This window comes from Nerophis ophidion, linkage group LG23 (assembly GCF_033978795.1).
Source record: "Nerophis ophidion isolate RoL-2023_Sa linkage group LG23, RoL_Noph_v1.0, whole genome shotgun sequence".
NCBI classification, from domain to species: Eukaryota; Metazoa; Chordata; class Actinopteri; order Syngnathiformes; family Syngnathidae; genus Nerophis; species Nerophis ophidion.
In genome coordinates, this window is record NC_084633.1 from 34,293,725 (window position 1) to 34,310,581 (window position 16,857).

Below are 16,857 nucleotides of genomic sequence, written 5' to 3' on the forward strand. Positions count from 1 at the left end.
TACACCTACACCATTGTCGTAGATCCGATACAAGAGTTGGAAGCTTTTCAATGGACACTTTATTAGGTACACCTGCACCGTCGTCGTGGATTTGATACAAGAGTTGGAAGCTAACCAAAGGACCCTTTATTAGGTAAACCTACACCATCATCATACATCCGATACAACAGTTGGAATCTTTGTAAAAAGACACTTTATTAGGTACACCTTACACCATTGTCGTTGATCCGATAAAAGAGTTGGAAGCTTTTTAAAGGACACTTTATTAGGTATACCTGCACCGTCGTCTTGGATCCGATACAAGAGTTGGAAGCTTTCCAGAGGACACTTTATTAGGTACACCTGCACCATCATCATAGATCCGATACAAGAGTTGGAAGCTTTAAAAATACACTTTATTAGGTACACCTGCACCATTGTGGTCGATCAGATACAAGAGTTTTTGGCTTTTCAAAGGACACTTTATTAGGTACACCTGCACCATCGTCGTAGAGCCGATACAAGAGTTTCAAGCGCAGGTATACAATTAAGAATAAGATGTGTGTATAGACTTTGTCATGCCAACATTCCATGGAACAAATCAATAAATTCAATAGTCAACAAGCGTAAAAACCTTTTTTCAAATAAATCAATATCAATTCTCACGTATTTTTGCCTTTATTGAATTGCTGATCATGTCTTATCACTTTTTGAGACGTTCTTGTTGTGGCCTTATTTCATACATTCTGTAATTTTAACATATTTCCATATATTAGCCGCACTGGACTATAAGTGGCAGCTGTATACGTTGTGAAATGAGTTATTTACTCTGAAATTTTCTGTAAATGTTTGTTTACATACCTTAATTTTTTCCTAACGGTGTCCGTGACAGGGCAGTAAAACATCTGATCAAACAAAACCCTCACAAAATACAGGTTTTCAATAGATTGTCCCACCGTTCTACAACATGAATCTCAATAAGGTTGCATTTTTCAACGATTTCATCTCATTTTTGTTCATCAGTTAATTTGGTTATCTTCTTCGTCGGTGTGATTTCGTTTCGATTGATAAAAGGTATTAGTCAATGAAATTAATAATAGTGGCAATATTTTCAAATACCAATGTTTTTATTAACGGTGTCATATATGTGATGAGTTATCAACACGGAAATGTATGGTAAATGTTTGTTTACATACCTTAATTGTTTCCAAATAACACGGCAGTAAAACGGCTGATCAAACAAAACAGAAGTCATAGTCATGGACCCACTCGTTCCGCAACAGTGACGTTTTGGTGAATTTACGCAACTGAAACTGAAAAAGGAATGACATTGTAAGTTCATAATACTAAAACAGACACTCGTAAATGTGTTAACATATTAGCAAATGCTAACGACGCTACCCTCATTACATCACGGTATCAAGTACAAATATGCCTGAAAACACTCTGACAGACACCGCACATGCAAAATATGTTTTAGTCAATTTGTAAAACTTACTAACGTTGCTCGGAATGACGAATGAAGAATCCATATGACTGGAAACGGTATGGGTGGCAAGGAGACCGAACGGCTATTGTACTTCCGGTTCAAAGCTCGGTCTGGCCCACGGTGTCTAAATTATCTGACAGGGATTGTGCTTAAAAAAAAAAATTTGGCCGGGGAACATAGTTAAACATAAAGAGTTTTTTTTTTATTATTTTGCATTTTTCCCATCATGCCTTGCAATGGACTTAGAATTTGTATGCTGGTTGGGCGTTATTTTATAATATCCACAACATTCAGTGAGCAGGTTGTGTTCTGTGTGACCATGTGTGTTGAGTTTTTGCGCTGGTTGATTTTTTTTTTTCTGCGCCATGACTTCGGGAAAGTTGTTTGGATTGTGTCAAACAAGTACATGCTTTGTGTAGTCCCTAGAAAATGCGTGAAACATGGTTAAACGAGAGAGTTTTTATTTTTTTGCATTTTTCCCATGATGTCTTGCAATGAACAATGCAATGGGCGTTACTTAGAATAAGTATGCTGATTGGTCATTTTTTATAATTCAGTGAGCAGGTTGTGTTATGTGTGACCATGTGTGTTGACTTTTTTCGCTGGTTTAATTTTTTTATTCTGCGCCATGACAAGGGAAGGTTGTTTGGATTGGGTCAAAAAAGTACATGCTTTTAATGTAGTCCCTAGAAAAATGAGCGAAACATGGTTAAACGTAGAGGGATGGGTTTGTTTTTTTTGCATTTTTCCCATTATGCCTTGCAATGAACAATGCAATGGGCGTAACTTTGAATTTTTTTATGCTGGTTGGTCGTTTTTTTAATAATATCCACAACATTCAGTGTGCAGGTTGTGTTATGTGTGACCATGTGTGTTGACTTTTTTCACAGGTTTAATTTTTTTTTTTCCCACGCCATGACTAGGGAAGGTTGTTTGTATTGGGTCAAACAAGTACATGCTATGTATGTAGTCCCTAGAAAATGGGCGAAACATGGTTTGCATTTTTCCCATCATGCCTTGCAATGGACTTAGAATTTAGAATTTCTTATGCTGGTTGGTCAACATTCAGTGAGCAGGTTCTGTTATGTGTGACGATGTGTGTTGACTTTTTTCGCTGGTTGAATTTTTTTTTTTCTTCGCCATGACTAGGAACGGTAGCTTTGATTGGGTCAAACAAGTACATGCTATGCATGTAGACCCTAGAAAATGGGCGAAACATGGTTACACATAGAGAGAGGGGTTTTTTTGCATTTTTCCCATCATGCCTTGCAATGAACAATGCAATGGGCGTAGCTTAGAATTTTTTCTGCTGGTTGGATGTTGTTGTTTTTTCGCATAAAATCCACAACATTCAGTGAGCAGGTTGTGTTATGTGTGACCATGTGTGTGGACTTTTTTCGCTGGTAGATTTATTTTTTTTCCTGCGCCATGACTAGGGAAGGTTGTTTGGAGTGGGTCAAAAAAGTACAATGCTTTTCGTGTAGGCCCTAGAAAAATGAGCAAAACATGGTTAAACGTAGAGAAATGTTTATTTATTTCATTTTTCCCATTATGCCTTGCAATGAATAATGCAATGGGCGTAACTTTGAATTTTATTATGCTAGTTGGTCGTTTTTTTAATAATATCCACAACATTCAGTGTGCAGGTTGTATTATGTGTGACCACGTGTGTTGACTTTTTTCGCTGGTTTAATTTTTTTTTCCTGCGCCATGACTAGGGAAGGTTGTTTGTATTGGGTCAAACAAGTACATGCTATGCATGTAGTCCCTAGAAAATGGGCGAAACATGGTTAAACGTGGAGAGAGGGTTTTTTTTGCATTTTTCCCATAATGCCTTGCAATGGACTTAAATGGGCGTAACTTTGATTTTTTTATGCTGGTTGGTCAACATTCAGTGAGCAGGTTCTGTTATGTGTGACCATGTGTTGCGCTGGTTGAAATTTTGTTTCTACGCCATGACTGGGGAAGGTTGTTTGGAATGGATCAAACAAGTTCAAGCTTTGCATGTAGTCCCTAGAAAATGCGCGAAACATGGATAAACGTAGAGAGAGGGGATTCTTTTGCATTTTTCCCATTATGCCTTGCAATAAACAATGTAATTGGTGCAACTTTGAATTTTTAATGCTGTTTTTTTATTATATCCACAACATTCAGTGAGCAGGATGAGTTATGTGTGACCATGTGTGTTGACTTTTTTTTGCTGGTTAATTTTTTTTTTTTTGCTGCGCCATGACTAGGGAAGGTTGTTTGGATTGGGTCAAACAAATACATACTTAGCATTTAGTCCCTCTAGAAAGTACACTCCATGGTTACTGGCCTGAGTCACTCCAGTTGAACTCATGCCGTCACGCGGGCTCAATCGAAGGGCCCCTAGGTCCAAAGTTGACGCCACAGCACGTACGATAACACACCTTTTCATTGTCTTTGCTTGTTTATTTATTTATTTTTTTAATCTACGGTATTTGCATAATGGTCGTCAGCAAAGAAAAATCCGTAGGTTTAGTCACGCCGTTTTATAAGTCGCAGGGTACAAAGCGTAGGAAAAAAATATGTATGGTAAATTTCAACTCTTGAGTTGACATTATTCAACGTCGGTCTGCTATCGTGCGTCCCAGTTTGGGTTGTCAGCATAGCTCCTGGTGTATTTTGACAGTGTGTGTGTGTGTGTGTGTGTGCGTGCGTGCGTTTGTGTGTTAGAATGTGGGTCATCCCACTAAACACGAGGGTGCCCTAAAGAGAGTTGAGTTTATTTTGATCTCCCTCCACAAAACGAGTGACAGACTGGTGGGAAAAAAAGCACTTTTTAACCGTCCCAAAGAGTCAAATTAGTTGTGTTTGTTGTGTGGGTGTGTGTTTGGACACTGTGGGTCTGCAAAAGTGAAACTGAAACCCAGTCCTTCTCAGGGTTTCAATGTGACATTGCGAGACTGCGCCTCACCCTCCCGCTCATTCCTGTTGGCCTAGAAAGGGGTCGGATGTTAAGGGGAGTCAAAATGGCGCTTATAATTAATTAACATAACATTTATATTAATTATTCATGAGATATATATTATTAGAGCTACAGTAATCATGTTCGAGAGATTGTGACATTGATACGCTAGCTCTCCAATCAGCTGAACAGTCAGATTTATGGGGAATTTGCCATTGTAAGTTAATAACACTAACAAAATGTGTTAGCATAATAGCTAAGCACGTAAAAAAAAGCATGAAAACTCTCCTACAGACATCCCACATGGGACGCTTTATTAAGTAAGAATTGTTTTAGTTATATTGTAAAACTTAAAAACGTTGCTTGCAGTGACAAAGGAGGAATCCATACGAGTAAAAACGCTATGGACGGACACTTCCTGTTCAAGGGGCGAAACCGGAAGCAGATTTTCAACGGTACAGAGTATAAGTCGCAGATATATATGTTGTGAAAGGAGTTATGTACACGGAAATATTTTGTAAATCTTTATTTACATACTTCAATTGTTTCCAAATTGTACATGAAGCACAGCAGTAAAACGGCCGATCAAACAAAACAGAAGTCACGGTAATGCACAAGCGAGCTCTCTAATCAGCTAAACAGACTCAATAACTCCACAGGGAAGTTTTGTTGAATTTACGGAACTGGAACAATACAAAAAGAATGCCATTGTAAGTTAACACTCGTAAAGGTGTTAGCATGTTAGCTAATGCTAAAAGCTAACAAATATGCATGAAAACACTCCTACAGACATCCCACATGGGATGCTTTGTTAAGTAAGAATTGTTTTAGTTATATTGTAAAACTTACAAACGTTGTTTGCAGTGACGAATGAGGAATCCATACGAGTAGAAACGCTATGGACGGACACTTCCGGTTTAAGGGGCGAAACCGGAAGTACATTTTCAACGGCACCAGACTATAAGTCGCAGATGTATATGTTGTGAAATGAGTTATTTACACAGAAATATTTTGTAAATTTTTATTTACATACTTTAATTTTTTTATAAATTGTACATGAAAAACTGGAGTAAAACGGCAGATCAAACAAAACAGAAGATATGGTAATTGACCGACTAACTGCGCAAGCTAGCTCTAGACGGATTCAATAACTCCACGGTGCCTGTGGAGATTTCACTCCTCCGGGTTCCTTGGACCACCAATGATGGACATTGCGAACAAAAATGTATTTTTCAATAAGGGTCCCTCTTCCCTCATCCACCATCAAAAACTCTCCCCTCTCCTTCCCGACTGCTGCCTTTAAAAGAGCGACAGGTGATCAGGCAAACACTCTCAGGTGTGTCATCTACGCACCTGCTGCTGTACTCGAAGCCGGTCCTGGCACACACCGCTTCGCTGCAGGTCCGCAGGCCACGCCCCCCCACATACCTCCACCACCGGCCTGAGTCTGACCAACAAATCCCCACCACCCCACGGCCGCGCCTACCCCCCAAACACAACCCCCCCTCCCCTCTCACTACATTAGGTACACCTACTGACACTACATTAGGTACACCTACTGACACTACATTAGGTACACCTACTGACACTACATTAGGTACACCTACTGACACTACATTAGGTACACCTACTGACACTACATTAGGTACACTTACCTGACACTACATTAGGTACACTTACCTGACACTACATTAGGTACACTTACTGACACTACATTAGGTACACCTACTGACACTACATTAGGTACACCTACTGACACTACATTAGGTACACTACCTGACACTACATTTGGTACACCTACTGACACTACATTAGGTACACCTACTGACACTACATTAGGTACACTACCTGACACTACATTTGGTACACCTACTGACACTACATTAGGTACACCTACTGACACTACATTAGGTACACTACCTGACACTACAATAGGTACACCTACTGACACTACATTAGGTACACCTACGGACACTACATTAGGTACACTTACTGACACTACATTAGGTACACTTACCTGACATTACATTAGGTACACCTACTGACACTACATTAGGTACACCTACTGAAACTACATTAGGTACACCTACTGACACTACATTAGGTACACTACCTGACACTACATTAGGTACACTACCTGACACTACATTAGGTACACCTACTGACACTACATTAGGTACACCTACTGAAACTACATTAGGTACACCTACTGACACTACATTAGGTACACCTACTGACACTACATTAGGTACACCTACTGACACTACATTAGGTACACCTACTGACACTACATTAGGTACACCTACTGACACTACATTAGGTACACCTACTGACACTACATTAGGTACACCTACTGACACTACATTAGGTACACCTACTGAAACTACATTAGGTACACCTACTGACACTACATTAGGTACACTACCTGACACTACATTAGGTACACCTACTGACACTACATTAGGTACACCTACTGACACTACATTAGGTACACCTACTGACACTACATTAGGTACACCTACTGACACTACATTAGGTACACTACCTGACACTACATTAGGTACACCTACTGACACTACATTAGGTACACCTACTGACACTACATCAGGTACACTTACCTGACATTACATTAGGTACACCTACTGACACTAAATTAGGTACACCTACTGACACTACATTAGGTACACCTACTGACACTACATTAGGTACACTACCCGACACTACATTAGGTACACCTACTGACACTACATTAGGTACACTACCTGACACTACATTAGGTACACCTACTGACACTACATTAAGTACACCTACTGACACTACATCAGGTACACTTACCTGACATTACATTAGGTACACCTACTGACACTAAATTAGGTACACCTACTGACACTACATTAGGTACACCTACTGACACTACATTAGGTACACCTACTGACACTACATTAGGTACACTACCCGACACTACATTAGGTACACCTACTGACACTACATTAGGTACACTACCTGACACTACATTAGGTACACCTACTGACACTACATTAGGTACACCTACTGACACTACATTAGGTACACCTACTGACACTACATCAGGTACACTTACCTGACATTACATTAGGTACACCTACTGACACTAAATTAGGTACACCTACTGACACTACATTAGGTACACCTACTGACACTACATTAGGTACACCTACTGACACTACATTAGGTACAGTACCCGACACTACATTAGGTACACCTACTGACACTACATTAGGTACACCTACTGACACTACATTAGGTACACCTACTGACACTACATTAGGTACACCTACCGACACTACATTAGGTACACTACCTGACACTACATTAGGTACACCTACGGACACTACATTAAGTACACCTCCTGACACTACATTAGGTACACCTACTGACACTACATTAGGTACACCTACTGACACTACATTAGGTACACCTACTGACACTACATTAGGTACACCTACCGACACTACATTAGGTACACCTACTGACACTACATTAGGTACACCTACTGACACTACATTAGGTACACTACCTGACGCTACAATAGGTACACCTACTGACAGTTTATTAGATGAAGCGAACTGTATTAACCTAATAGATTGTTATAGTAACAACAATGAAAGGAGAATAAATGCATGACTGCATACATGTATGTGTACGTACATGTCAGATTGTGAAACTGTCATTTCTTTTTATTAACCATTGTTGTTGTTGTTTTGTTTTCATGTCCAACAGCACATTCAACAAACATGCTGCACTTTAATCTCAAAAAGTATTTTGGTCTAAAAACTCCACACACGCCGCGATGTAAGAGCGAATGATTAGTGGCAGTTTGCAGCGAGACAACAAACAGTTCTCTCCTTGTGTTGCATCATTCTTCCCGTCCCCGATGTCCTCCAACACGCATCACATGGTTGCATCACATCCCGCCTGCTCGCCACTTTCCTTACGCAACGCGCCACTTGTCATCAGTCTGGCCCCGGAATGGCCGTTTGATCTTTGTCTTTTTTCGCTCCTTGTCCCGCCCGCAGGCGAGATGGAGGAGCTGGAGTCCCTGTGGCTGACGGGGATCTGCCACCACGAGAAGAACGAGGTGATGTCCAGCCAGCTGGACGTGGACAACATGGCGGGGGTCTTCTACATGCTGGGGGCCGCCATGGCGCTGTCGCTCATCACCTTCATCTGCGAGCACTGGTTCTACTGGCAGCTGCGCTTCTGCTTCATGGGCGTCTGCTCGGGACGCCCCGGCTTCGTCTTCTCCATCAGCAGGGTAAGACCCCGGGCCAGGTTTTTGTTGCGTTCCCTGCCTTCGACCCCGATTGGGCCAGGGGGTAGAAACTATCTATTAACCAGGACAAGAAGCAAGGAATCAAACAGAGACAGGATTCAATTTAGCTCATGAGGGGAGCGCGTGGACCAGCACCCTCGTACACTGTGATCCCACGCTCTGATTAAAAAGTTCCACGCCTCCCCATTTATTTGGCCATTCCCTGATTACGCAGTTGCAGCTGCTTTCTAAAGGGAGGGGTCTCATTATGAAGCAGCTGCACTGGGTCATAAACAGTTCAAACAGATGGTGCTTGGAGCGGTGTCAGGTTTGCCCCCTCTCTACTTGTAGATGTCGGGTCCCGATAAGGTCCTTCCTGTGGCAGTCCAGATGTGAGAAACCGACACCTTTACGCACACTCCATCGCACACAGTGGAGATTTACAAGCTCTCCACCTTTTGCTTGATAAAATCAAAGACAGCTTTGTAAGCACCGGTGGATAGTAACAGGACAACCTGAACTCATAGAAAACACATTTTGTGACAACTTATATACAATTATTCTGACAGTTAACACCACAGTGAGTCAGTCCGCCCTCTGATTGGCTGACTCGTGTCAACATAAGCGGTGAGCAACATGACCCAAACTAGCCATTCCTTGCACATTTGCTCTCACCAGAGAGGTAAGAAGAAGGGACAATAACAAAGTTTTATTTTTTTATTTTTTTAAATCTACGACATTGTGTACCTCCATTTTTACATATTTTTTCTCAAAAGTTTCCGTTTTTATATGATATTTTTACTTTTATTTTCAAGATCTACTTGTCCTCGTAATGTACGTATTATTTCTGGTCGTGCTTACCGACCTCGAAGCTGTTTTCTTTGGTACATGGTGTAATGATTAGTGTGACCAGCAGATGGCAGTCACACATAAGAGGTAGGTGTGGAGTCCAGGTTGACGCCGGTTCAACAAATGATGCCGGCAAGTACCCGTAAGCAAGCAACATCAAAACTTTAATGTTTTTATGAGAATTACATGCGGCGCTCTAAAATCTGTCAAAAAATTTTAACATGACTTTGGTAAGCTATGAAGACGCACTACTTGATGGAACGCGGAGCATTACGGCTACCATAGTCAGACGCACTGTGCTTCAACATACGGTGTTATTGTGGTGTGTGTATAAGGACCCCAAAATGGCACCTATTAGGAGACATTATTATGCAAAATCAACTTTATGACCCCTTACACTATGGTCCAAAAAATATGGTAATTGGTTCCGGACCCGACCGTGGTACATTTCTTTCCATGACGTAGGAGTTATTAATTCTAAATTTAAAAAAATTAAATTACATTTTGACTTGGGGGCCACATTGGTTTAAAAACAAAATTGGCCCTGGGCCGGAAGCGACGTTGCATTTTTTATAAATTTTTAAATCAACATTTTACGTTTTTTATATATTTTTACTTTTATCTAACAGAGCTGCTTCATGTTCTTGTATGTCTTAAGTACAGCGACAATAAAAAAAAATTAAAAAATCACATCTGAATCACGATACTTATTCATACCAAAAAAAAAGAAAATTATCAATTCAAAAATAAATAACAAATATACATATTTTTTTCATTTAAATTTTTTTTATTTTGAAAAATCAATTTTTAAAGATGTTTTAGGCCATCTCCTTGTAACCTGTTTTGAAAAAGTTACATTTTAATTATTATTATTGTCACCCCATAGAAAAATAAAAATAAATGTGTGTAATTGTGGATGAATCCAGATTAATGCCATCATGCTTTTGTTTTGACGCTTACTTTGCCCCAAACAGGAAGTCAGTGTGTGCACTCGGAGTGTCCAGATGCGATATTGAATGAAACAATTTCAAAAATACGTCCTCCAAAAAGCACACAAGGTTGGTCTCTTACAAAAGGTAAACATGCCAAGCACGCAATACTACAGTATTACAAGCTAGACATACGTAATAAGTGTCATCAAAGAAGAGTAGTGTAGTGTAAAACAGCACATTAGTCAATATAAAGAAGTATTAAATAATTATACTTGCACATTACTTACACATACTGTCTCCAAAGCAAAAACGTATCGTAAAGTATCCAGTAACAAATGTGTCCGCTTCATTCATGAGCTTAAGTGGATGAATTATTGTGGCCAATATGCATGGACCATATGACTTGATGCCTTATGATTTGACACCTTATGATTTGGCACCTTATGATATGCAAATGCTTGAATCTTGTGATTTGACGCTCCATGAATTGACACTTTAAGATTTGACGCCTCATGATTTGCAAATGCATGAACCTTATGATTTTACGCCGTATAATTCAACGCCTTATGATTTGACGCCTTATGATTTGATGCCTTATGATTTGCAAATGCATGAACCTTATAATTTGAAGCCCCATGATTTGACGCCTTATGATTTGACACTCCATGATTTGACGCCTTTGGATTTGAGGCCTCATGATTTGAAGACTTATGATTCGCAAATTCATGAACCTTTCAATTTTACGCCCCATTTTGACGCCTTATGATTTGCAAATGTATGAACCTTATGATTTGACGCCCCATGATTTGATGCCTTATGATTTGAGGCCTTATAATTTAAAGCCTTATGATTTGCAAATGCATGAACCTTATGATTTCACGTGCACAATTTGACGCCTTATGATTTGACGCCTTACGATTTGCAAATGCAAAACTTTATGATTTCCCGCCATAAAATTTGACGCCTTGTGATTTGATGCCTTATAATTTGCAAATGCATGAACTTTATGATTTGACTCCTTATGAATTGACACCTTGAGATTTGACGCCTTATGATTTGATGCCTTATGATTTGCAAATGCATGAACCTTATGATTTGATGCCCCATGATTTGACGCCTTTGGATTTGAGGTCTCATGATTTGAAGCCTTATGATTCGCAAATTCATGAACCTTTTAATATTACGCCCCATGATTTGACGCCTTACTATTTGACGCCTTAGGATTTGAGGCCTCATGATTTGAAGCCTTATGATTCGCAAATTCATGAACCTTTTAATATTACGCCCCATGATTTGACGCCTTATTATTTGACGCCCCATGATTTGACGCCTTAGGATTTGAGGCCTCATGATTTGAAGCCTTATGATTCGCAAATTCATGAACCTTTTAATATTACGCCCCATGATTTGACGCCTTATGATTTGCAAATGTATGAACCTTATGATTTGACGCCCCATGATTTGATGCCTTATGATTTGAGGCCTTATAATTTGAAGCCTTATGATTTGCAAATGCATGAACCTTATGATTTTACGTCGTACAATTTGACGCCTTATGATTTGACGCCTTACGATTTGTAAATGCATGAACTTTATGATTTCCCGCCATAAAATTTGACGCCTTATGATTTGCAAATGCATGAACTTTATGATTTGACTCCTTATGAATTGACACCTTGAAATTTGACGCCTTATGATTTGATGCCTTATGATTTGCAAATGCATGAACCTTATGATTTGATGTCCCATGATTTGACGCCTTATGATTTGACACCCCATGATTTGACGCCTTAGGATTTGAGGCCTCATGATTTGAAGCCTTAGGATTTGAGGCCTCATGATTTGAAGCCTTATGATTCGCAAATTCATGAACCTTTTAATATTAAGCCCCATGATTTGACGCCTTATTATTTGACGCCCCATGATTTGACGCCTTAGGATTTGAGGCCTCATGATTTGAAGCCTTATGATTCGCAAATTCATGAACCTTTTAATATTACGCCCCATGATTTGACGCCTTATGATTTGCAAATGTATGAACCTTATGATTTGACGCCCCATGATTTGACACCTTATGATTTGAGGCCTAATGATTTGAAGCCTAATGATTTGCAAATGTATGAACCTTATGATTTCACGCCGTATAATTTGACTCCTTATGATTTGATGCCTTATGATTTGCAAATGCATGAACCTTATGATTTGACGCCCCATGATTTGAGGCCTTATGAATTGACGCCTTATGATTTGCAAATGCATGAACCTTATGATTTGACGCCCCATGATTTGACGCCTTATCATTTGACACCTTATGATTCGCAAATTCATGAACCTTTTGATTTTACGCCCCATGATTTGACGCCTTATGATTTGCATTTGTATGAACCCTATGATTTGACGCCCCATGATTTGACGCTTAATGATTTGATGCCTTATGATTTGCAAATGCATGAACCTTATGATTTCACGTCGTACAATTTGACACCTTATGATTTGGTTCCTTATGATTTGCAAGTTCATGAACCTTTTTATTCTACGACCCATGATTTGACGCCTTATGATTTGCAATTGTATGAACCCTATGATTTGACGCCCCATGGTTTGACGCCTTATCATTTAACACCTTATGATTCGCAAATTCATGAACCTTTTGATTTTACGCCCCAGGATTTGACGCCTTTTGATTTGCAATTGTATGAACCCTATGATTTGACGCCCCATGATTTGAGGCCTTATGATTTGACGCCTTATGATTTGCAAATGCATGAACCTTATGATCTCACGCCATATAATTTGACGCCTTATGATTTGATGCCTTATGATTTGCGTATGCATGAATCTAATGATTAGACGCCCCACGATTAGACGCCTTATGATTTGCGTATACATGAATCTAATGATTTGACGCCCCATGATTTGACGCCTTATGATTTGCAAATGCATGAACTTTATGATTTGACGCCGTATAATTTGACGCCTTATGATTTGATGCCTTATGATTTGCAAATGCATGAACCTTATGATTTCACGTCGTACAATATGACGCCTTATGATTTGAAGCCTTATGATTTGCAAATGCATGAACCTTATGATTTCACGTCGTACAATTTGACGCCTTATGATTTGATGCCTTATGATTTGCAAATGCATGAACCTTATGATTTGACGCCCCATGATTTGACGCCTTATGATTTGCAATTGCATGAACCCTATGATTTGACGCCCCATGATTTGACGCCTTATGATTTGATGCTTTATGATTTGCAAATGCATGAACGTTATGATTTCACGTCGTACAATTTGACGCCTTATAAATTGATGCCTTATGATTTGCAAATGCATGAACCTTATGATTTGACGCCCCATGATTTGACGCCTTATGATTCGCAAATTCATGAACCTTTTGATTTGACGCCCCATGATTTGACGCCTTATGATTTGCAATTGTATTAACCCTATGATTTGACGCCCCATGATTTGACGCCTTATGATTTGATTTCTTATGATTTGCAAATGCATGAACTTTATAATTTGACGCCTAATGATTTGATGCCTTATGATTTGCAAATGCATGAACCATATAATTTGACGCCCCATGATTTGACGCCTTATGATTTGCAAATGTATGAACCTTATGATTTGACTCCCCATGATTTGACGCCTTATGATTTGATGCCTTATGATTTGCAAATGCATGAACCGTATGATTTTACGCCGTATGGTTTGACACCTTATAACTTGACGCATTATAATTTGACGCCTTATGATTTGACGCCATACGATTTGCAAATGCATGAACCTTATGATTTTACACCGTATGATTTGAATCCTTATGATTTGATCCCTTATGATTTGCAAATGTATGAACCTTATAACTTTATACCTTATGATTTACAAATGCATGAACTTTATGATTTGACGCCTTATGATTTCACGCCTTATGATTTTCAAATGCATAAACCTTATGATTTCACGCCATATGATTCGACGCCTTAAAATTTTACGCCTTATGATTTGATGCGTTATGATTTGCAAATGCATGAACTATATGATTTGACGCCTTATGATTTCACATCTTTTGATTTGCAAGTTCATGAACCCTATGATTTGACACCTTATGATTTCACATCTTATGATTTGAAAATGCATGAACCTTATGATTTGACGCCTGAGCATTGTTTAACACCAGTATCCAACATTTGAACATTTATTATTTAGAAAAGTGGAAAATCATCCAAGTCCTTTTGAAGTTTGGGAAAAGGCTGGGATCAGTGCACCATCATGCAGGGACATGATTTTCATGTCATCCTGTTTCAGTCGCCAGGAGGTAAATACTTACAAAAATGTTGAGTTAAAATCCATATACGTCCAAAAAAAAACGTTGTAACTAAAATGGGGAATATGAGGTATTTCATGGGTGTGGTGATTGTTTTGACGTGGCTGTGGTGTAATTGTGAAGGTGAAACGCTGCGGGTTAAAAACCACACGACTAATTTACAGCACGGGGCCACACTCTGTCTCTTTGATTTGCTGCTTCTGGCCCCCGGAGCCAGTCCTGCTCAGACAAAGCGGCTGCACAAAAACTATCTCATGTTGCGCTTATTCAACCTCAGGACTGTATGGGAATGTTGGAAACACTTCTTGGTACCATGCTGCTTTGCTCACATCCAGTCTTAGACTTATATTGCTCACATCCAGTCTTAGATTTAGATTGGTCAGATCTAGTCTTGGACTTAGATTGGTCAGATTTAGTCTTAGACTTAGATTGGTCACATCCAGTCTTAGACTTAGATTGGTCACATCAAGTCTTAGACTTTGATTGGTCACATCTAGTCTTAGACTTAGATTGGTCACATTTAGTATTGGACTTAGATTGGTCACATCCAGTCTTGGACTTAAATTGGCCACATCTAGTCTTAGACTTAGGTTGGTCACATCCTAGTCTTGGACTTATATTGCTTACATCCAGTCCTAGACTTAGATTGGTCAGATCTAGTCTTAGACTTAGATTGGTCAGATTTAGTCTTAGACTTAGATTGGTCACATCCAGTCTTAGACGTAGATTGGTCACATCAAGTTTTAGACTTTGATTGGTCACATCTAGTCTTAGACTTAGATTGGTCACATTTAGTATTGGACTTAGATTGGTCACATCCAGTCTTGGACTTAAATTGGCCACATCTAGTCTTAGACTTAGGTTGGTCACATCCTAGTCTTGGACTTATATTGCTTACATCCAGTCCTAGACTTAGATTGGTCAGATCTAGTCTTAGACTTAGATTGGTCAGATTTAGTCTTAGACTTAGATTGGTCACATCCAGTCTTAGACTTAGATTGGTCACATCAAGTTTTAGACTTTGATTGGTCACATCTAGTCTTAGACTTAGATTGGTCACATCCAGTCTTGGACTTAAATTGGCCACATCTAGTCTTAGACTTAGGTTGGTCACATCCTAGTCTTGGACTTAGATTGGTCACCTCCAGTCTTAGACTTAGATTGGTCAGGTCTAGTCTTAGACTTAGATTGGTCAGATTTAGTCTTAGACTTAGATTGGTCACATCCAGTCTTAGACTTGGATTGGTCACATCAAGTCTTAGACTTTGATTGGTCACATCTAGTCTTAGACTTAGATTGGTCACATTTAGTATTGGACTTAGATTGGTCACATCCAGTCTTGGACTTAAATTGGCCACATCTAGTCTTAGACTTAGGTTGGTCACATCCAGTCTTGGACTTAGATTGGTCACCTCCAGTCTTAGACTTAGATTGGTCACATCCAGTCTTAGACTTAGATTGGTCACCTCTAGTCTTAGACTTAGATTGGTCACATCCAGTCTTAGACTTAGATTGGTCACCTCCAGTCTTAGACTTAGATTGGTCACATCCAGTCGTAGACTTAAATTGGTCATATCAAGTCTTTGACTTTGATTGGTCACATCTAGTCTTAGACTTTGATTGGTCAAATCTGGTCTTAGACATAGATTGGTCACATCTAGTATTGGACTTAGATTGGTCACATCTAGTCTTAGACTTTGATTGGTCACATCTAGTCTTAGACTTAAATTGGTCACATAAAGTCTCAGACTTAGATTGGTCAGATTTAGTCTTAGACAAAGATTGGTCACATCTAGTCTTAGACTTTGATTGGTCACATCTAGTCTTAGACTTAAATTGGTCACATCTAGTCTCGGACTTAGATTGGTCGGATCTAGTCTTAGACAAAGATTGGTCACATCTAGTCTTGGACTTACGTTGGTCACATCTAGTTTTAGACCTAAATTGGTCACATTTAGTCTTGGACTTAGATTGGTCACATTTAGATTTGGATTTTAAATGGTCACATCTAGTCTCAGACTTAGATTGGTCACATCTAGTCTTAGACTGGCC

At 39.4% G+C, this 16,857-nt stretch overlaps 1 protein-coding gene across 1 annotated transcript in view; it reads left to right on the top strand.

Annotated features, from left to right (window-relative positions):
- Positions 1–16,857, top strand: part of LOC133541130 (glutamate receptor ionotropic, NMDA 2B-like) — a 553,382-nt gene that overhangs the window by 499,663 nt on the left and 36,862 nt on the right. Inside the window, exon 16 of the mRNA XM_061884238.1 lies at positions 8,453–8,691. Within this exon, the coding sequence (XP_061740222.1) occupies positions 8,453–8,691 (239 nt within the window). The remainder of the gene's footprint in view (positions 1–8,452; positions 8,692–16,857) is intronic.